This window comes from Opisthocomus hoazin, chromosome 15 (genome assembly GCF_030867145.1).
Source record: "Opisthocomus hoazin isolate bOpiHoa1 chromosome 15, bOpiHoa1.hap1, whole genome shotgun sequence".
In the NCBI taxonomy this organism is placed as follows: Eukaryota; Metazoa; Chordata; class Aves; order Opisthocomiformes; family Opisthocomidae; genus Opisthocomus; species Opisthocomus hoazin.
Window position 1 is genome coordinate 17524752 of NC_134428.1, and position 23095 is coordinate 17547846.

Sequence of the window (23095 nt, forward strand, 5' to 3'; positions counted from 1 at the left end):
TGCTAATTTATAAGCTGTAATAAACAAACCATATTTTCATAATTCATCAAAATTTCCAAATGCTTAATATCTTAAATTTTGTTGCTTTTAGGTTAATTGTTTGGCTTGGAAGTTTTGGGAAGTCTCCAATGCATCTATTCCTCCCTTCCTCTTATCGGTCCTTCCGTAAGTTACGTCTCACACTACCTTAAGTTACTGCACTCATAGCAGTACATTCAGAGTAGTCCTCCTGAGCACGTTTTTAATGACCTTTTCAGTCCTAAGAACACTGATGATTCCTACAAATGGTAGTTTATAAAAAGTGGTCACTGACTGTAGCCAAAATCTGTGTCGAGTGAGAGTTGGTAGCACCTCATGGCTTTTAGTATAGCCCATTTTTGTCACAGTTGTGGGTTCCTTCGCATCCTTGAAACCGGTCCCCTTGAAGCGCTCTGTGCGCAGACTGTGCAGGGCTGTGGCAGCAGTGGACAAGCTTGTAATGTTGCTGCTTATGTCTGCTAAAATGAAGGGGTTAATTCGTTGGGCTTTCTTGAGCATAATTGTTTAGGATGACAAAACTAACTTAAATGTAGTTTATGCTGGATTTTTTTTCTTTTTTCTCTCCCCCTCCCCCAAGGTTGTGAGACTTACTTTTCTTGCTTGTTTAGGGGTATTTTTTGACAGTGGATATGTCAGACAAAGCCATTGGGTACTGCCCAAGCATATTGCTCTCTATGGTTAAAAACATTTCAGACGTGTTTAAAGACATTTTTCAAAGTTAGCAAAACTTTGCATTACATAAATAGCCAAGTAATATTCAGTGACAGCTTTTTTCCTTATTAAAAAAAAAAAAAAAATTGTACTTTGATAGGAACTCCTGAACTGTACAGCCTGTTCATTTCCCTTTTTCTTTATTTCTTTCTATTTCTTTCTTCCTACATGCTTAAATGGATAAAAGGAAATGAAAACTATTCTTTTCATGGAATATTTTTAATTGAAAAAAAATAAGAAAAAAAAAAGGGATTCTGTTTGAAAAGGCATTACTCTCTTTAAAAACAATAAATAACAATAGAAAGACTTTAATGCAAGGCTTTCTACAGACTGCAGCATGAAGTTGTTTGGCCAGAAATTGCATGTCGCTTGTTCAGGGCCATCGGAAGTTGCTGGTGCTCTTGCCAACAAACCCTGGTAAGGCTGGGTTGTGCGGCTTTGGGACATTGCTTTATTTGCAAAGGCTGCCTGCCACTCTGGGTGGACAAGAGCATCATTTTGTTTAATTCGGCAGGCCTTCTTGGACTTTGATAAAAAGGAAGCCTACTCTAAATCTACTTGTTATCCTTAACCCACCCACCACATCTTCATTCATCACAGAATTATTCCTAATAGAAAGCAGAAAGGGGAAAAGTTTCTGAACTGTAAACAGTCTTGCTTCATACAGTGTTAAAGCAGCTCAGAGAATTTTCATTCACTCCCAGCTATTTATAACCCTTCGCCATTTTTTTGACCTGAGGTTGATGTGCTGATTAACTGAAAGAAAAGATGTAAGTTAAAGTAAGGTGTGGGTTTATTGCAACTTTTCTGGCCTGGCCAGTTTATAATTTTTCAAGTCCAGACTTGTCTCTAATTTTTTCTGTCATCACAGATTTTTTGGGTGGGGTTATGGGTGTATGAAGGTCAGGTTTACATTCTGAGACAGTTTGAATTCCTTCTGCAGGACTGAGCACCTGCAGTATGTCTCGGGCCCTTTGTGTGTCCCTTTCATTGAAAGCCTGGGGAAGACCGAGATGGGCCTTTTGAATCCAAGCCTTCACAAAAAGAACGCTGTCCTGCAAAAAGTGCAGGAGTGCTTGGTAGGTATGGATAGGAGGGGTCAGCAGTGGAGGGGGAGCCGCAAAAAAAGTAAACTGTAATTGGCCACTGGCCATTCCAAACTGAGAGTGGTTGATTAATTTTCTCTGCCTTTATTGTCATGTGGTGCATCACAAAGTTATCCTGCCTGCTGCACTCTCCGGTCCGCATGCACACGCTCGTGATCTCTTCTATACAGACTGCAGCCTGAGGCATAGGCTCTCCTGCTCTGTGCTTGTGCCATAAAACCATAGCTGATGGATCCAAGAACCAGAAAGGGAGTAACGCAGCATACTGATTTCTTCATCGTCACAAGCAAGAGCAGCCTAGGGTATCGCCTAGCTCAGAGAAGCTCTTAGTGCCGAGGCCCCCAGCAGCCGGCTGTAGCTGACCCGATTTGAGGGGGGGAGTTGGACCAGGTGAACACCAGAGGCCCCCTCCAAACTCAGCCATTCTGGGGTTCTGCTTGCACATATTACGGCACTGCATTTCATATGGTAACATCAGTCACCGTCTACAAAAGTTCTTGACTTACTGATCTGTATTCTTATGGGTTTTTTCATGTACTGTTTCGATTTTAATGTTCCCTGCCTAAGGAAAGCTTTTTATAGCTTCCTTAACAATTTTCTTTGACACCATGCATGTTACGAAGTGTTCTCGTGACATGTCATTGCTGTCCACAGTGAACTGAGCGGGACAGCCTAGAGCTGACCTGTCTGTGCATGGAGATGTTCCCCCTGCTCTGAGCTGTTCCCTCTGCTCCAAGCGGTGCCAGTCCTGTGGAGCTGTGCGTGGCGCGGGAAGCTCCACGGCAGAGTTGGTGCTGCCAGGATGATTTTGTGAAGTCTGCTGCCTGGGAGCTGCAGCAGCCACCGGTTTTTAGGGGAAGCTAGTTCTGTGGTGTGGCTGTGAATATTCATGCCCTTGTACATACTAAAAAGCCCTATAATCCCTAGTCTTTTGGCAGCTGCTTGAGAAAACCTCAGAGCTAAGCCTTCTGACAGCAAGAGTTTGTGGCCCCTTTGCGAGCGCTCTGCTGCCAGGTGGAACTGCCCCACCTCTGCAGGTGTTGGGTGGTCACCTGGATATGGAGATTGTGGCAGGAGGTTTAGTTTTCATTATTTTTTATGCGTTCTTCAATATGGAATAAAGAATACACTGAAAACTCTGACAAGTGCTCATTAAATATCACCAGCTGCATTGGTAAAAGCAAAAAGTGTAAAGCAGTCTCAGCAGAAATTGTAGATTAAGTTGCCAATGCAAACTGTTGTGTCTTTGTTCCTTAAAGGGTCACAGAGCTTAAATGTATTGTGGTGCAGTTGAGTGATACATGACAAGAGCCAAGATTAGCTCTGCCAACATGGTAAATGCTTCTTGTTTCAGAATGGCTCTATTGCTGATGAATACGATGTTGACCTACTTGGAAATCTAATCTGCCACTTACCTCTAGCCTTTCTACGTGGCAGAATGTCCCTGAAGGCAATGGCAACAGCCTTTCATCGATTCAAACTCTGCCAACAGCTCAGCCACGAGCAGAAGACTGAAATTAAATACAAACTCCTTGAGTTATATGGGTAAGGTATTAGATATACCACCCTGCTTACACTGATGGTTAAACCATGCAGATACCAACCGTTTGCTTTGCCCACTTGGAACTGCAATGAAAACAACACAAAGCAACTTCTGTCACTGGCCGAGTTTGAGGCCTCTGTACACTGGAATGACATTTCTGTTCTTGTAATGGTATAACTGTGGAACAAAATATCACCCCAAGGAGCCCCTGCATGACTTAAGTCCCAGAGGAAAAGAGAGAAAGTGTAATGTTTGGGGGGGAGCAGGCAAACAGGCTCTCTGGCATGGCAAGAGAAAGGGCATTAGAGGCAAAGACTGGCACAGGAATGCAAAGAATGGGAAAATGGAGGTGGGATACGCAGTGTGCTGGTGTAGGAAGAGAAATAAAGAAGACTGCAAGCACCAGTAGCAGTGGGAGATAGCTAGAGAAGCAGCAGAGGATATAAAGCTCAACCAACTGAAGCAACAAAGCTGACAGTGTGTTAGATGTCATTGACGACTGAGATTAGGAGGCTGATTGGAACCACACTGCTCTCTCAGTCATGCAAAAAAACAAAGCCGTCCTCTGTCTGGCAAGAATATACTGTTGCTCTCTTGCATTGTCACTTAGAAGTATCTTGCATTTGAAAAGGGAGACTGAATGCATAGTTTCTAACCATCCCTTCAGCCCCAAAGTCTGTCACTTGATCCACCTAATCATTTTAGTTGCTCATTCAGCTTCCTCCTAGTCAGCATTTTTCTGGTAGTGGAATAGCTATATTTTCCACCAGCCCCATCCCTCCATTAATCTTGACACAGATCCATTTTATTTAATCATGACACACTGTACTAACTCTTATTTTATTTTATTTTATTTTATTTTATTTTATTTTATTTTATTTTATTTTATTTTATTTTATTTTATTTTATTTTATTTTATTTTATTTTATTTTTAAAATATTTGTCTAGTCAAACATCCTCATAGTGGAGCAGCAAACCAAATAAAGTTTTCTATATGAACATGCAGTAGTAACAGATTTGTCACTACCATCTTCTTCAGCCTCTTTCAGGCTGAATATTATTTATCCAAGTCCCTCCTTAAGTCAACCACCAACTGGGTTGGCTAACATTTTTCTGATTTGTGTCAAACAAACAGGCCAAAGCTGCACAGTGCTAAGCTACATATATTTTGAAGCACCCGGCACCACTCAGAACTGAACCTGAATTTAATTTTTAAGACCTGAAATTCCTACAAATAATTTAGCGTGTTATTTCAAGAGATATAGTATCTATCATAGAATAGATCTCTCGTACAGAAGTGGCATAGCTGCCGTTAGATGCGGCTCTCCAAGGTGTTAGATCTGCCTTTCATAACTCTTGACGCTGCAGATGAATGAAATAGCAGACAGTGAAAATACGGAGCGAATAAGGTATGGATTTACACCTTCTGTTCCATCACCTACATTTCATGTTCCCGTCCCTGAGTTTGAAAAGGGCAGCATTAGCAGCAGACTGGATTCAGCAACACTGAGTTACTTTCCCAAGTTGTTTAGTGAACTTGGTCTTTTCAGCATGGGGGGAAACTGTCCGCTTCTCCTAAGTGCACAGGGACCTGGTTTGCAGAAACGTTGAGCACCGACAGCTCCTGCTGACATCAGGGAAAGTAACAGTTGCCCACCACCAACGAAAAACAGCCCCGGTACACCTGTAAATAGTCCAATACTGGAATAGAGAAGGTTTTTTATTTACAAGCAGATAATGGTGAGTATTGCTTGCTTGACATATTAGCCACATTGGTCCTTAGGATACGATTCTTAGAAAAAGGATGGTTTCAATTTTGGTTATGAGTTTTCTGCTTCTCTTTTGATACTATTTTATGGGCTACTGTTGCGGTATGAACCTGATAGAAAACGGTAAATTTTCTTTTACAAAAAGAATTCTTTCTCTTCGCTTGAACACTGTAATGTTACCACAGTATTTGAAGGCTTTCTCTGAGTATACTGAGAATTCACTAATGCCCTATATATCACAGAGATGAGAAAATGCAATCTGATATTAATAAGCATGAATCATCACATTGGCATAGAACTGTCTGTGTTTCATACATGATACAGTATGAGAAAAACTCTGAGGTTTCACTATAATTTTGATTCCAAAGTTTTTCATTTATATAATTTCTCAAAATTTTTCTTCAGCTCCCCGAACAACTGGACAGCTGAAACAACATTGGATGTTGGACCATTCATAGCTCTGCTGTCAAAAGCAGAATTAGACGTCCTAGCTGAAAAGGTATGTTTTTATTATAATTTTAAAATTTGTAAAAGATATTGTTAGAATTTAGATTTGTGGATGTCATAATGCAGTCTAAATTATGTAACATGAATGCTAAACTAGGTAAATAATTCTCTTGGCAAGGAACCGAGTGTTAATATTTCACGCATTCTTGATGCCATCAAAATTTCTGAGATTTCTTCTTGAAAGTAATGGTAGTATAAACAATTATTTACATGTATGCAATTATAATTTTATGTTGTCGTGTAGAAAAAAAATGGGCATTTACAGTGACGTAGACTCAAACATTTTTAGTACTTTACACCTTGCAGTGTTGTATCCTCCATTCCCCTGCCATCCAATTATAAAAGTTCTGTTTCTTATCCTGTCAGTGATGGTATCATAGTGATCAAATTAGCATTTACTCATGTGGCCCTTTGCCCTTGGGCTAGTGTAGCACAGATAACGGTAACTGATAGCCTCAGCATTGCACATTGTAGGGGTTTTGCCCTCTTTAGTTCTTATAATTATTATGTATAGGAGTAAACTATACTAGAATGAGGAATTCATTCTTCAGCAAAAATATGTGAGCACAGTCAGCAACTTTTCCTCAGGAAAGAATGCTTATAATTGGCCAAATAGAACAGGACTTTTCGACTGAAAGGAAGGTGTCTTGCAGGGTGGAGGAGAGATGTCAAAAAAGCCTAAAAAAGGTGAACAGGTTAAAGTTATTTCTCCTAGTTTAATTGGGTCCCTATGCTCAATTCTTATACTTATCTGGCAAATTTAAGACAAAGAAAATAAAGTACTTTACTGCACATGCAAAAACAGTGGAACTCATTGCTACAGGAGGGTCTGGACACAGACTCCAGTCAGGCAGCGCTCAGGTGTTGCCAGAAGCTGAGAGGGCATACAAGAGGGAGAATCACTCAGAATTTGCTTTGTTTCTAATTTTTTCCCCCTCAGACTTGTGCTGTTGACCTTTCAGTAGCAGCCATTTTATTCTCCTCTTCTGAAACTTCTGCACAAATAGGAGCGAGGCTGAGCTTTTACTAACCCCTACTTTGTTGAGGTCTGCACAACTCTGTCACTGCAAATTGATTTGTTTTAAAAGGGAGAAAGAAGTCTTATTTATTCTTTCTTTCCCTTTGAAGTTCCCCGATATCATTTTACAAATAGCAAAGACAATTGGACCAATTTCTTCAGCTGAAGAGCTTCTATCAACTGTATTTGAATCTGTCTCCAGTGCCACTTCCAGCATTGACTCACCTCTCGCCAGACCCGGTCAGTATTTCACCTGGTATCTGTGCAGAGTGCCAGATTTACGATGGTGGCATTTTGGGCTGTGATGATGCAGTTCAAACAGACTTTTTGTTTCACCTTGTCATCAGATGCAATCTGAGAAGCTGGACCATAAAAAGTAAAGCACTGAGTAACTTAAAGATGGTCAGACTTTTAGCAAAAACTGTGAGAGTCTTCATTCTGTTGCCTGTGGTTGTCTCAGACATTGACCAGTTGCTGAAACAATTTCATTACAGGTTAAGCATCTCCTGGAATGTTCCTGAGTGCACAAAGTAAAAAAGATGATTTGAATTAGAAGGTTTCGTTTATTTTTACTTTTTTGTTGTGTTTACTTTTCTTTGTAATCTAAGTGAAAATCCTTGAATTAAAAAGCTGTGAAGGTGACAGGTTACTGTTATGCCAAAAGGTTGCACAGAGTTAATCCTTTGCCAGACATGAGCATATGTTGACTTGGCTGTTCTTAAATCTGACATTGGTGGCACCGTTTTGTCTGTCCAAATGAACAAAGTTTGTTATATTCTAAAAGGTATTTTAATTAGCAACCAAACTAATCTATTAGAATCCCTGGTGACAAATGGATCATCTTCTTTCTATAAGGTACATACTTTGACTATATTCTATTATTGTAAGAAGTGTATCCTTTGTCTGACTTGAAATTCACCCACGCAGAATTTTTAAGCTGTGCCATCCTGTGCCACGGAAGACAACCCTGGTGTGGGTGAGGCTTTTGAAAGCACTAGTGGGAATGTAGACCCCAGCAATTTCAAGGAGTTTGGTACTGTCTGCCTTTGTCTTTGAAAATCTCCCCATTGGTTCTTTACCTAACTGAGCTGGTCCAAGCTCTCAGCAAGTCCTGAGCCACCATGGAAATCCATCTGCTTGTATAACAGCAACTCTGAATGGTGACTGTGTGTCTCTGGGGATGAATTTGCTCCTGATAACGCTGTATTCATATGCAGAGAGAGACAGAGGGTGTTCTACAGAGTTGTATTTTTGTGTATCCGGAAAAAAAAAATGACCTCTGTTGATCAGAGGAGTAATCACACAGTTATCATGCTCCAAAAACGCAGAATCAAGCTGGTAGAATAGTGGCGTATTAGTCTGGCTGTACGCATGAAATTCACTCTTCCTTCAACAAGTAAACCAGCAGATCATAAATCATATTTCATCAGACATGGGCCACAGGACTGAAGGTTCAGCATCAGGTACTTCAGTATGCTTGTGTCCTTACGTGTACGTTTTTAGGGCTCTGGATCACAACATGAATCCCAAAGACTTCTGTAATGATACTAACTCACGTCCAGTGCAGTTGCAGACCTGTCTCATCTGCGTTGCAAGACCAATATAAACCTACCAGTGAAGCTAATGATATTTGTGAAAGGGTAACTTGGCTGCAAGGCTCTGGAGGTTTTTCATTCTTCGGTTGGGGTGCATGAGTTCAGCTGAGGGGGAGTCTGGGAGATGAAAAATTGAAGGACTGTGTGTGCTAGTCTCAGAAGAAATACTTCTGCAGTCCAAATGTGGTGTTGAAGTTCTGTTACCAAACGTTATATTATCAACTCTACACAACTCAAACAGTGGTTTCAATAAGGAATTAAGTTTTATGGTTGATTTGTAAATCACTAGAAAATTAGGCATTGTGAAAACAGCTCTAGAGTAACACTGATGCTCTTCATGCTACCAGCCTGCTGTTTTACATTTCCCACAGTCCAGTTGTGAGCTAATAGTAGTAACAGGAGCAATTACCAATGACAGAGTTCTTACATCTGTGTCTACATCAAGGTAAAAACAAAGGTGGTTCTTGAGGCAAGATGGAACATATGAGGCAAAACTCAGGAGTCGTCTGTCCAAGATGCTGCCAGAAAGCAGTGGCAGGGCTGGAAAAGGAATTCGAGTTGCTTTATCGCAAGAACTGAGATGTTATATTATATATATAATGTGTTCTTCATCAAACTAAATGTGATGATATAGCAAAAGGAAGAGTGAAGTAGCATCAGATAGAGGAAGCAAAGCCAGGAGTCTAATTAGTATTTCCCTCTGTAATCGCGCCAATGTATCTGGTGTGTTACAAATAATAAAATCAATGTTTTTTTCCAAGAACACAAAATATTATGTTTTCACGACTTGGGGAAGCGAACTGCATTGTGTTGGGCAGTATTTGCATGATAAAAGCTGACCTTCTGCAGCCGGGGAAAGTGGAACAATGCAGCTTCACAAGCGAGCGGTGTACAGGGAGAGCAGAACATCAGCTGGTACAGTGGAAGCTGAACAACATTTTCATATGCTCAACAGTTTCAAGCTTTTCAGTGTTCTACGCACTACTGCAGCTTCCTTTGATGCAAATAAATCCCTCCTCTGCCTCCTTTCAAAGTACAAATCTACTTTGTACATGCTCGCTTTAATTTGTTTATCTGGGGGAGCTTAGCTCAGGCACAGTCTCTGTGAAACTCTTGCTTTTTACTGGTAATGACCGTATCTGAAGACATGTAGGGATTATTTGGCTTAGATAATTATTTAATAAGGTTTTCCTAAATTAGTGACAGCAGAGAGAGCAGTAAGCAACCACATTAGGATCCTAATTTCTGCTTTCCATCAATATTAGATGTAGATTATGGCAACAAAGACTGGGATTTGTTAAAACACACAGTGGAAACTGTCTTGTTCGATCATGCATAGGGCCAGAACCTGACTGTAAATAAGATTTTTAAATGGAGTTTGTCTGTCCAAACAGTTCTGTTGTAAGTGAACAGCCCTCTCTAGTTCCTGACATTTTAACAACATGCTTGACAGAAAGAACAAGCCCCATGCTTCTCTGACACATCCAGCTCCTGTCTTCACCTTGTTTAAACGTCAGGCAAGTCTTACAAGACATACGTCTTTGTCAGGGTGTTTCAGAGCACAAGGACCTCTCCTGTCTGCTACTTTCCTGTTGAGCTGGATTCACATATGTGCTGTTTGAATGGGGAGACGTTTATTCAGCTGCAACGTTTTTTTGTCAACAACGACATAGCTATGTGGAGACTTCCACCAAGGTCATCCCAAAAAGATTTGTATTTCACTCTTACGCAAGCAAGGCTCCCAGCGAATGGTGGGTTTACCTCAGAATAAGCCCTTGCCTGGACTCTGATGCCTTTAGGGAATTAGACTTAAAAGAAACTTGCAAGATACTGGTTACTCTTCCTGCACACATCCAGATTTTAGTTTTATTGCGGCATCCTATATTGTAACTGTTCTGAAACATATGTCTGCTCCTACTTTCTTTTCCAGCATGCACTGCCTTTGGAGGACAAAGAATATAACCAGCTTCTTGCAAGTTAGGCAAATTCTAGTTTTATAACCAGGATGTTAACAATGTAAATATTTAAAGAACTTGTTTCATTGCAAGATAATTAATTTATCAATATCACATCAGCTGCAGTTAATTCATAGTCTGTCACCCTCTTAAATCTCTGTATTGCTTTGATTTCTTTTTTTTGAGTCTCCTTGAAGAAAACTCTTGCTATTTGACCTTTTTTCCAGATTGCCTGGGAACCAGAGCTCCTTCTTCAGATGAAATTATTAAATTAGCAGAAGCAAATGTCTTTTGGTCAGTTCAGGAATTGAAATGCATGGACGCACTGACTTTTAACAAAAATGTGGAACTTCTTGGGACTGTCTTAGGTTTTAACAGCTCCCAGCTTATTGCCTTGAAAGAAAAAGCCAAGCAGGTAACTATCCTGTCTGTGAAGGAAAATTAAATCCATAATTTGATTTGCTGTTATTGAACTGTGCAGTTCTAAAATAACTGTGCTATTGCAATGTCACTACTGCTGCAAGAATATCTATTGTTTATTGGAAAAATAATGTGAGATGACGATGGAAGACTATTGCCTTTGCTTCAGAGTCAACAGGCAAGTACTTCTGAGCTATTGGCAGCTGAAAAACTTAAATGCTTTTACTTTTCAATTGCTTTTTGGTTGTTTGCTTCTCACTTTTCTTTCATAAATGAAAAATCAGCAAGCCATACTATAGGCTGTATATTGGCCTGCTGAGACTTAAGCTCAGTGTTAAACTGTCTACCTCGATGTTAAATAATGGTTTACAGGGGTGTAAAACCAGACTAACTGAAAGAGACTGTTATTAGCTGAATAAAGCTCATTCTCCCATCTTCTTGTCACATGCAGGGACAAACCCATCAGCGGGAAATTTTAGGGAGGAAAAAAAAACAACGTGCATTTAGTCTGTCTTTACTAGGACATTACTGGTGAGTGCAAGTTATGGAAACACAGCAGAGGAGACCTCTACCTTTGCCAGACTGATGGAGAGGAACAGGGCTGTAGTCTCAGCTCTCCTCACCCCTCCTGCAGCACTGCTGGCAGCTCTTTCTTTCGGAATGCAGCAATGCAGCTCCTCTGGAGCTCCTCAGAGAGGTCTCTGCCCTGGCTTAGCCCATACATGATGCCCATGCTGCAGTAGTGGTGCAGGAAGCCAGGACTAAAACTTCTCCCCATCTGGCACTGCAGGGCAAGATCTGTGCCAGAGCACTCAAGGCAGAGTGCCGTGCTGGGTGCAGTTCAGCACGCCGTGTCTGGGGCAGACCATCAGCAAGGAGTCTGGGCTCCAAGCAACGCTGCCTTGGCCTGCTGTGCGCTGGGTAAGAACTCAGACCTGGCTCCATCCCTGTTGTTGGTGTTGCACTCCTCCCTGGGAGTGACCTCTTCTTGCTGATTTGTGGTTGCCTGCACTGCCAGGGAACTGGTATTGTCCCAAACTTACTTTTGTTTCAGCAAGGAAGAGCCTCAGAGTGCAGTAAGAAAAGTTGTTTTGGTTGCAGAAAACCCAGATATAAAGAGGTTACCATCCCCAGGCTATCTTCAGCTTCTTGTCACCAGCATCTGTTGGAGGTTATACGCTCTCTGCTTCCATCTCTGCATGGCCAGCCACTCTATAATCCTGTTGTGTCAAAATGATCCAATGTTGAAAGTCCTTTTTAGGCTCCACCAGATCATTCTGACAGAATGAGGTTAGGAAGCATCTACAAGTGCAGTTGGCTGCAAGTAGTAAGAGTGCAGATGCTTGGCAATCACAGAATGTTAGGGGTTGGAAGGGACCTCTGTGGGTCATCTAGTCCAACCCCCCTGCCGAAGTAGGGTCACCTACAGCAGGCTGCACAAGACCTTGTCCAGGTGGGTCTTGAATATCTCCAGAGAAGGAGACTCCACAACGCCTCTGGGGAGCCTGTTCCAATGCTCCGTCACCCTCAGAGGGAAGAAGTTCTTCCTCATGTTCTGCTGGAACTTCCTATGCTTCAGTTTGTGCCCATTGCCCCTTGTCCTGTTGCTGGGCACCACTGGAAAGAGTCTGGCCCCATCCTCCTGACACCCACCCTTCAGATATTTATAGGCATTTCTAAGGTCCCCTCTCAGCCTTCTCCAGGCTGAAGAAGCCCACCTCCCTCAGCCTTTCCTCGTAGCAGAGATGCTCCAGTCCCCTCATCATCCTCGTAGCCCTCTGCTGGACTCTCTCCAGTAGCTCCTCATCTTTCTTGAACTGGGGAGCCCAGAACTGGACAGAGTACTCCAGATGGGGCCTCCCTAGGGCAGAGTAGAGGTGGAGGAGAACCTCCCTTGACCTGCTGGCCACACTCTTCTTAATCTGAGGGCTGTGACCTCTGGAGGAAAGCAGGAGCAGGGGACAAGGTGGGCCTGGGCAGCATCTCCTTAACCAGCAGCTGCAGCCAAAGTAGTGGAGCTGACCGTGACTTTTGGGTAGATAAGGCCAACAGTGCAGTTTTCAGCAGTGAAGCTCAGCTTTTAACACTCCTGAACTGCAGGTGCTCAAAGGGAAGCGGCACTAACCAGATTTCCGAAAGCAGATGGTGACTCTCTGCAATTCTGTCTCTGCTGCCTTGTTGCAGTAGGACAACAGCCCACGACATCAAATGCATTCTTCCCAAGACAGCTTCCCTCTGTCAGCGTGGAGACACGTGGGTAGGAAAAGGGAAAAAAAAAATAATGCTAGAAGAAAATAAAAACAGTGCTTATCTGAGATTGTGGGAACCAAAGTATTTCACAGCAGCGCAACAATGGTATACTTACAGAGTGATATCTGCTGTAGAGAAATTGCCAGCAAGGATAATACACTCATAGCCCAGCTATATTCAGTGCAAAGATATACAGCTCTGTGGTGCACTGAATGAAAGTGTATTCTGTCTGTGTGTTTAGAAGACAGATTGCTGCTAGACAAAGGCAGACTTCCTATATGTTAATTTGCAAAATGCAACATGGTGTCACACTGAATGTGAAGCATGAGAAATTAGACAGTAGGGGCAAAGCTCTTTGAAATTATGTGCATAAGATGCTGTTACGTTATTAACTAAAGGGCATCTTTGATTAAAGGTTTGATTAAGCCAGCTTTAATTTCTCCTAAATTGATTGATTTCCCCTAAAAGAAACGGCATCCTACTCATGGTCCCAAACTAATTCAGAAAGTCTAGTTATCAGATTGTGTCCTAATGAAAGTAAGAAGCTTAGCTCACTTGTAAGTGGAAGGTCTCCAGGCTCGGCGATAGTACCAGATGTATGGATCTGTAGTCTCTAGATGAATGAGGACAAAGGAGTGTTTCAGTTTCATGTGTTGTGTTATTTATATCGTTACCTCTTAGATTTCATCCAGCACTGTTGGATAATACTATTTATGAAGCACTTCACATTCTGTAGTTTATGACCCAGATCAGGAAATAGACAGATGACATTTTTAACTGCACGTGTTTCGTGTATCTCTTAAGCTAGAGAATTAAGAGGTTTAAAATTGGGCTAATGCTTTTTACTATCTATTTTCTTTGGAAAAGATTGAAATTTCCCAGGCTTAGACCCTTTTTCTGTTTCTTTATGGCATCGTAAAACCAACATAAAAGATCTGGTGGAAACTTGGTCGGGAGGTACAGGCCCAGCAAAGCATCTCTTAAACAAATCCTTAACCCGAGGGTCATAGCTGAGAAAAGTCCTGAGGCTGCTCGGTGCTGCACATGCACGTTGGTATGAACAGCAGACAGTCTGCAACTCTGCGTAAGGAGTATCTTATTCTGGAGATCTGGCCCTTTTTCTTTATTTTATGTAGGTTTTACAGCTTCTTATGTTTCTGAAGGTGCAAACACTATGTAGTAGACAATTGCAGAGATATTGCTTCAGCAAGTCCTTAGCAGCCTTGACCTTTCTAACTTTTTTGAACAAAAGTTAAATTGTAGCTATCCAGAAAATGGAAAAAATAATTCCATGAACCAGACAGCATGAAGGATCAACTTAGCCCAGGACTGGGCTTTTAGTTTTATTTTTCGATGTGGAGTTAGCAGCACAATCATATACTAGAAAACTGTCAAGTACTGACTGACATAAAGCAAAGCTGCTGAAGTACATGGGACCTTTAAAGGGAGCGGTTTTTTTTAATGTATGCCTGTCTTGAACAAGTCACTGAATCACTTCCTCCAGTCAAAACCCAGTGTCTTTTTTCTGTAGAGACAATTGGCCGCATCCTGAGAGATACTGGCCACTGACTGCTGTCTTCTATAGTTTCCGACTAAATATAATTGACAATTCTGGCCTCTACAAATTCAGCTCTTGACAGACTTTCATTATCCCTATTCAGGCAGACCTTTTCCTGAAATCAAGATTTTCTTAGGGCTGGTCGGTGACAGCTTTTGAATCACTGTAACTATATCACAGAAAAAGTTAAAGGCAGTGGAACTTGTTGGTTTAAATGTATTGGTACTGGTATAGGAGAGCTGCTGCTTGTTTCTTTGTCTTTGCAGACCTTCACAGATTTAACCGTATCTGTACGAACACATTATTTATTTTTTTCAATATTGTATGCACACAAACTAGAAATCAGAGCTTTAGGAATTGGCGATTTGTCTGTATTACCCAATTCTCTACTTCGATTTCTGCTTTCCTTGTCAATGACTGCGCCAAAATGACTGGTCACGAAGGCCATCTAAAGTCACTCCGCCAGAGCGAGGGCGGCTGGTGTAGAGCCTGGGTAGTCCCGGTGCTGCTTTCACAGTAGCAGTGTGACAGTGTGCATCTCAGCACAGACTCACATCTTTGTTGGCTTTAGTGGTACTTGCTCCTACACCAACACTTCCAGCAGTCCCTGCACAGGCTTGCCAACAAGCTCAAGCTGTACGAATTGTAGCATTTTTAGATAAACAAACCATTATTAGTGTAGAACCTCGAAAACCTTCACAAGACCCAAGCTCTGCCTTTTGTGTGCAAAGAGGCACACCTCATGTATTGGGACTTCTAAAACTGAGGGATTTGAGAGTGGTGTGTAGAGAGGAAGATTCATAACAGTCTAACAGACATTAATGAATCTCTTCTAAAGGTTTGGGGATCGCTGCCAGACTGGAAGAGTTATCATATTGTTTCTCTGGGCCGCATTGCTCTGGCACTCACCGAATATGAAATTGAAGAGCTGGATTTACATGCTATCGACACCATTTCTGTGCTTAGCCGGCAAACAGAATGGACTCTTACCCAGGTAAGTATGTTATCAGATGCACTCCTGTGGAAAGGCTCTGGATTCACGCCCTTTGGGACCAAAGTCCTGGAATCGACTAGGAAAGAGATACAGCAATCCCCACTCCTCCCCGCTGCTTTTCTGCAGCTGTGACCGCAGCGAAAGTGGGCAGGCAGGTCAGCACTGGTGTCTGCCTGGCTGCTGGCTTCCCTGGTAAGATGGCCAAGAGGACATCAATCACTATTAACCGCGGTGGTGATGAGTGTATTCCTTAGCACTTGCTCACCAAGTAGTAGGAAGAGGTCAGCAGCTCCTGTCACTGGCCCCAGAACAGACACTACTGCCAGGAGATATCAGCCCTTCCTAACTAAGGGCAATCTCTGAAGTGTGCCCCCAACCCCGGCATCCATTGCCCTAGAAGCCTAAGTTATCAGCAAATATGCTCCCCTCATCTTCCTTTCCTTGAGTAACTTCTAGCTATGTCAGTGGGACTTTCAAAATAAGAGTTAAAAGCTTCTATTTGCATGTGCAGTTGGTAGCACACTTCTGACTGTGTGACCCATACCGTCGGGGCTCCTCGGCTGCACAGGTGCTGGCGTGGCAGCAGCCAGCTTTGGCAGAATATCATAAATCTGTTTAATAGCTTCTTGTTCTGAAAAGCACTGTCAGAAAGAAGCACTTGGGAGGATTTTATACACTACTAGTTGGCTTTTGAAGTTTGCTACTGTCAGTAAGAATAACTGGTTAAAAGAGGTTCATCCTGCCTAATTTCAGTTGTCTAAAAGTTAGGCAGCTAGTTTAAGTTAGTCATTTGAGGCTCAGCATTGTGGATAGATTAGGAAATCGTGGAAGATGCTTGTTTCTGTCACTGACTTTGGAGAATGCCTTGGCGGGAGGCTTAAGCTAGACACAGTGTTTAAATGGTTAGTTTAGGATGAGCACCACCCTAAATGACTTAGGCTTGCAAAGGCGTATTGGTACCAATATCCCATTCATATCCGAAAATTAATCCTACACACAGGTCACCACCTATATATGACATGTAAATAAGGCAAGACAACCTGAGTATTAGGAACACTAAAAATTTCATATTGATACCCTTGAGTAATTTATGTTTTCTTCTAGCGATTTAATTGAACTGGGCAGCTGTGCTAGGCACTTTGGTGCCCGTTTCTTCTGGTGAAGTGTTTTCTTGTGGCCCAGCAGAAGAGGTGCAGGGTGCTTTCATCTCCCTTGCACTTGGGAAGCGGCTGTGTACCAGTGTCCTGTTCAAGTGTCAGATAGGTGGTGACAGGGCTCCTCCTGAAGGCCAGGACAGACCTCCAACTAATTACACTGGGGAGGCTCAGGATTACATATGGTCCATAGCTTCTGGTAAGATTTTGAGCTCCAAGTAACAAAACCTTCAATTATATTTACTGTGTTCATGCATAATATCTTGCTGCTTTTGTAGGCAAGAGCTATTTTGCAAGGTTTTCTAGAAGACTCTGGCCAGACAATCAGTACACTAAGAAGCTTCGATTTAGTTGGATTAGGAGCTATCCTCTGTGCTCTGAACACCACAGAAATCATGTCCATAAGGACTGCTGAATTCAGGTATTGCGTTTGATACTTAATTAAATATTTATTAGTAGCTCTATTGATAAAATTTATCGTGCAATTTGTTTTTCTTTAAGATTTCCAGAGCCTGAAGGACACTTCTTTACATTTTAAATGCTTTTCGAAAGGCAATAACTGTTATGGAAGGTGTGCACTAGTTGTTTAAAATTTATTCTGTTTTAGGTTTCCTCTGCCATTTATATCCCACCATTTAAGTGTCACATTGAGAAACTCAGTTTTTTGCTCAAAGCATTTAAACATTTGTGTGCCATTTGTGTACATATATTTTAACTTGAAAATGGGTTTACAGTCTTCTTACAGCAGACTAAGTATATTCCAGGCATACGTAGTATTGCATATTATTGCAGCATGTAACATTAACCTTGTTGCCTTTTGCAGTGCTGCTGTTGCAAGAATTGGCCAGTTGTTTTGTAGCACCCGTGTTCTGAGACAGTTTAAGAAGATAACAGAGTCTGTGTTTGGTACTGCTACCAGCTGGAACAGCTCTGTTTTACAGGAGATTGGTACTATAGCAGGTAAGAAAATTCAGACTCCAGATGGTGATGGTTCTGAAGCATTGTTATTAAACATTAAGAGACAGGTTCATGTAGCAGTGCATTTTTGTAGACTGGCAAAAGACATTTCTTCCAGAGAGGAGTCACCTGCAGGGATGGACATCCAGCAATTTCACTGGCACTAAGGAAAAGTCGTGGTATTCTCCATAAGGTTCTCTGAGTCTGCTCAAAACGACTTTGGGCAGCACAACCTGAAGTCATTTGTGCCCTGTAAGTTGGAAAGGGTAAATCAAGGAGGGCAAAACCAACCAGGATTTCAGACCCAGTCAATATTTGTGAACCGCACTGCTACAGGCGTGGCTGTACTGGGTCAGAGCAATGCTCCAGCTGACCAAGCATCCTGCCTTCAGCAGTGGAAAGAATGGGCTGCCAGGGGAGAGCGAAAGAGCAGGGTTACCCTGCAGCAATACTTCTCCAGAGTGCTCTCCCAGCCTCGCAGACTTCCTGAGCGAGAGGTCACAGCCAATTTTGTTCATGGATTTTTTTCCCTGTGATCGTTTAACTGCACGTTGAACTCTCATAAATTTTAGCATCCCCAATGCCTGTGGCAATGATTCCACACTGCAAGTACCTAATGGGTGAAGAAGTAACTCCCACTGTGTGCTTATGCTTCCTAATCTTGCATCAGAAGAGACCGTGGACAAGTATTCCCTAATAACAGTGCTTATAATTTTATTGATTTTTATCAGTCTCTTTTCCAAGCTAAAGTAACTCAGGTAGAGTACATTCCATAACAACGGTTAAGGTCAGATGATTTGTAATGTGGGAATATAATGAAAGAAACAAAACTCTCCATAACACACTGGAGTAAGCCATTTGTTAGATGTTTTGTATAAATGCTTAAAAATTGTATTAGCCTAAAAATAAATCAAATAAAAAGAATATTAACTGAGTTCTGTTCCTATTGTGGGTTCGTTTTTTTTTTTTTAGGTGGCTTGAATGAGGATGAATTAAAAGCTTTTGATAAAAACTTGATGCCATATTTCCAGCCAGTAGCAGTAAGATATATATCTCCTGAAATTTTCCAAGTAAGAGCTTGACTACTGAAGAAGTAACCAAATTTCTATTGTTTTTACTCTAGTAGAAATAAACTGCAGCACTGATCTATAGTTTGGTTTTGGGTTTCAGCTAGAATTTTTCTGTGGTATGTGAAGTGAGCAGCAGTCAAGGATCTAAAACATTAACTTTCAGGTACATGAGCTGTATTTGTGATGCCCATAAAATACGCTAGACAAGCTTTATTTATTCTCAGAATGTGTCCCAAGGAAAAACCAAAGATCTAGGGTCAGAAAGCAGGGAATGGACTCTCTTTCTTCCAACACTGTATTCAGATCTGAGTTTTCTTCTCTGTTTATTAACATTTGCAAGGATGCTATCTTAGCTACACATTTCTCTGCTGACTATGTAAGAGCTTTTTTGTTATCCTAAAATCTACCAACATTCTCCTGAGTTATCTCTGAAAAACAGACTGCACAAGCAGATACAGATCAGAAAGGAATTAGATCTAATTATACCGGTTCTGAATGTGGACCAGAAATTAGAACATGGATCTTGAGATCATTGCCCCAGACTTTATTTGACTCAGTGACAAGATTAATATTCTGCCTAGGCTGGTCTCTTTCAGATGCTCAGGCAAGCAATGTACTTATGGACAGATGAGCTAAACAGATAGTTAACTGTGTCAGCTTCCATAAAAGAGAGAAACTCCTTGAACACTAACTGTTTGCACAGCACCACTGACAGTTTAGATAAGCCTGAAATGTCCTTAGTGAAACTACTTCTTTGAAAAACAGGCAAAGCTGAAGATCTATGGCATCTTGTAGAATTCTTTCAAATAGCATACATTTTTGTTAGTAGGAATAATAATGATACTGCAAAATGTGCCTAACAAATAACACGGCACCTTCTAGGAGGAGTTTTCTGTATTTGAAAGATTCAAAGCAGATTTTGTTTCTACATGGGTTTTGTATAACTTCATTTTAGGGCTGTATACGTTATTCAGATTTTGATTTATGAATCCTTACATTGTATTGTGGAGTTTAATTGAGTTAAGAAGAGGTTTAATTCAAAATTTCTGGACCCGTAGGCATTTACGTGAGTTTACTGGGTTTAAAAGAGCACATCATTTGGTAGACAATGAAAACCCAGGAAGGGTTTGCTCCATTGTCTGACCTACTTGGAAGGGGAATTTAGTCTTTCTAAAGTAGAACCTGGATGCAGAATTGTTGCAGCAAAGAGGGCTTGTGTAGGAGGGCTAAAATTCTTGAAACTGCAGAACGTTAACTAGAATCAAAGTAATCCAGCATGCCCAGTACATGCAGGCTTTACAAACTGGTTAATTGCTATGTGGTATAAGATAATTACTGTAAGGTGATGATTGCCATGTTTCATTTTTAAACACAAGTTTTAATATGACCAAACTTGGAAGATTTTCAATCTAAAAGAGAAAAATGAATAATGAAATTAAAGCATGTTTTTTTCCATCTCATTGCTCTACTGCTAACTCTAATTAAAGGTCAAACATAGGTTCAGGTGAGGTTGCTTGGGAGCAGATGTGAGAAGAAATAAATGAAAACACAAGAGGATGTACAATGTCATCAGTCCTTGAACAAATCAGAAAAGAAGTGGCTGGAAAATTAAACCCCAACAGTATATTGAAAAACTGTCCAACACAGTGTTGGCAAAGAAAGCTTCTCAAGCTGTCAGATCTCAGCAGCAAAGAGAAGGGCGAAAGACAGATGAGTGGTCAGTGAAGTAAATGAATGCAGAGGATGTTTTTTAAGCTCTATTGAGCTCTTTTATAGCAATACGATGGTGAAGGCTACTTCCCCTCATTCCAAATGCAAGACAGTGCTGACTTCTGATTCCTTACCTGCCTTATATAATTGACAGCCTAAACCAATTTTTCTGGCTTTTATTCCTCCCAGGCATTGTCCCCAGAACAAATAGCAAACCTAGGCCCTGAAAATGCCGCCATGGTTACCAGATCGCAGCGTGAGCATCTGAACGCATCGCAGCTCCAGAGCCTTCAGCTGGCGCTGGAGGGAGCCAGGACAAGCACCCCAGAGACGCAAAATGGAGAAAGCAATATCCAGGAGGTGCAAACCCTGGCTCCAAGTGGTAAGTACAGTCACTCCCTCCTCCTGTGTCGAGGGGAAAGACCCTCACGCACCGGTGGGGCGTGTAGTCTCACAGCATCCACCAGGATCAGGCCTGGAGGTGGGTTACAGAGAATTTTCTAATCAACTTTTTAACTCATGCCTCAAATCATGTGTCTGACAAAGATGAACAGCAAGAATGTTGTTGGATTTACCCACAGCGAGAAATAATGGAGGAAGATTGCATTAGCAGTTATACGCTGCTAGTATCATTACACTATGCTAAGCACTACCTTGTGTAAAATGTAGTCTGAAACAGTGAGCTGTTCCCTCTCCTTCTTACCTATATTCCTTGCCTAAATTTAAGGCAGGGCTCCCGATTTCTGGACCTTCAGATCGCAACCTTTATCTGCAGCAGAACCTTCTTTGCAGAGCTGCAAGTGGGAAGGAGCTGGGTAGCACTGGTTGGATTAGCATCTTTATCGAGACTGTAGGACCCCTTGAACAGTTTTTCCTGCTGTTCCCATCCTATTTGGAATGAAAGCCTTTTAGTACCTATGCTTCAGTGGTTTAATGTTTTACTTCTCCATGTTGCAGTTTATACTGGGCAAGTTGAGCTGGCAAATGTGTTAATGGACGTTTTACAATGAATGAGAGTTCGCACGTAGTCAAGCCAACGTTGAGAACATTTGCTGTATCAGACAGCAAATGTTGTTGCTTCCAGTGACAACAGTGAGACATAAGCTGTTGCAGAAGAGAGAAGGATGTTGAGGCACTAAAACGGGAGTTAGCGGGACTACATTGCTATGATGCCCTTGCTGGAATGAGAGCAGACCTTCCCAGAAGCACCTGAGTGGGGCTCTCAGCCCAGCTCCCTCGTGCGTGTGACCTGTTCCCTCTGTAGATATGCCAAAGGGAAGAGTTTCCTGCATAAAAATCACCTGAGTTCTTGAGCTTCTCATTCATCGTTGCTTTCTCCAGTGAGCACTACCCCGATGAGAGCACTACTCTCCTCAGAGCTATGTATGTTCAACTGGAAGACATTAATCTGACCAGTGTCATCTTTTGAGCAGCTGAATGTAACTAGGATTCCAATGCTGGAATTTGCTGCACCTCTTTGGGGTGGTGTAGGCAAGACTGTACTACCTGAACTGTACTGTGAGACTAAGACGAAATGCTTTCTGCTTTTCAGGCACTCCCTGTTTGAGTGGCTTCGGCATCTGGTTTTGTGTGGTGTTTACACCGCACCTGCCTTTCTGAACCTACGATTGTTAAGCTTGAGGTAAGTTATATTTTCAGTAGGAGGTAGCTTTACAACAGAAACAGTTCACCTGTGACAGTGCTGGCTCAGCAGTAGCAACACAGGGTGAAGGACTGTGGGACCCCCTTCCTGCTTTGAATACGGAGATAGCAATTGCTGAATAATTTTTCTGTATTACAAAGGTGTCTTGCACCTCTGTTAGACCATCTTGGAATCTAATCAAGGGGAAAACATTTTACCTTATCTTTACTGTAAAGCCAACCTTAACAAAAGTATATTTAAAATTCCATGCAACACCAGTCCATTACTGCATTGTTGGAACACGTTGTTGGTATTAACCTGCATTTTGCCTGTTCCAGCCTAGTAATAAGATTTTATCCCACAACCACTTTAATAGCCTCCAATTAAAAGAACATTGCCATTAACTTTCATTGGATTTTACCATGTTGACAGGCTGAAATTTAAGAGCACTGGTAGGCTTAAGGTATAAATTCCAATTAAGTAAACTAACGCTTAAGTGTTCTAATTAGTCTTTAAGACTGCAAATCAAGGTATGGCAAAAGACTTAATATTTTTCTTTGCTTTTTGATTTTCAGTGTCCTGGAGCTTACAAAGGACATGCTAGAGATAAAGAGTTGCAGCTCAGCCTGAGTAGTAGACTCAAGAGGCTCTAAGATACCTAAGTGCAAAGTGGTTAATTTCTTAAAAGCAACACCTTCATCTTCGATCATGATGTGAAGTATCCCCTTTCCCTACCTTTACCATTAACAAGTATTACAGGATCCCTCCAAATACTTCAGACAAAATTTAAAGCTGGAAATGGCTTATCTGTCTCTTGAGAAAATCACTGAAAGCTATGCTTACGTGCAGGGGAGAGCCTGAGTCGCCTAGGGGACAGGTAGCAGGTGACTGTTCCTGGGAGGCTGATGTATTGCACCCAGTGCTTTTTACGTTGGCTAATTCAGTCACACTGTGGTATCCATCTGTCGGGTTTTGTTCTTCTACTTTGAGTGTATATTCCTCTGGACAGAGGCTATCCTTCTGTGTGACATAGTAGAAACCAGACTAAAAGTTACTGCTGTTGCAATAAAATAACTTCGTCTCTGGGCTGCTGGTTT

At 41.7% G+C, this 23095-nt stretch overlaps 1 protein-coding gene across 2 annotated transcripts in view; it reads left to right on the top strand.

The window, feature by feature from the left end:
* OTOA (otoancorin) overlaps nt 1-22652 on the top strand; it is a 37496-nt gene extending 14844 nt beyond the window's left edge. Inside the window, exons 17-29 of one of the 2 annotated variants that reach the window (XM_009934181.2) lie at nt 92-165; nt 1694-1829; nt 3211-3401; nt 5574-5667; nt 6804-6933; nt 10471-10658; nt 15310-15465; nt 16898-17040; nt 17443-17579; nt 18549-18646; nt 20546-20738; nt 21909-21998; nt 22574-22652. In XM_009934181.2, coding sequence (XP_009932483.2) covers nt 92-165; nt 1694-1829; nt 3211-3401; nt 5574-5667; nt 6804-6933; nt 10471-10658; nt 15310-15465; nt 16898-17040; nt 17443-17579; nt 18549-18646; nt 20546-20738; nt 21909-21976 — 1608 coding nt within the window. In that variant the 3' untranslated portion in view covers nt 21977-21998; nt 22574-22652. Of the gene's footprint in view, nt 1-91; nt 166-1693; nt 1830-3210; nt 3402-5573; nt 5668-6803; nt 6934-10470; nt 10659-15309; nt 15466-16897; nt 17041-17442; nt 17580-18548; nt 18647-20545; nt 20739-21313; nt 21367-21908; nt 21999-22573 lie in introns of those variants that run through there. The other variant, XM_075436558.1, reaches the window with a different exon arrangement.
* The last annotated feature ends 443 nt before the right edge of the window (nt 22653-23095 follow it).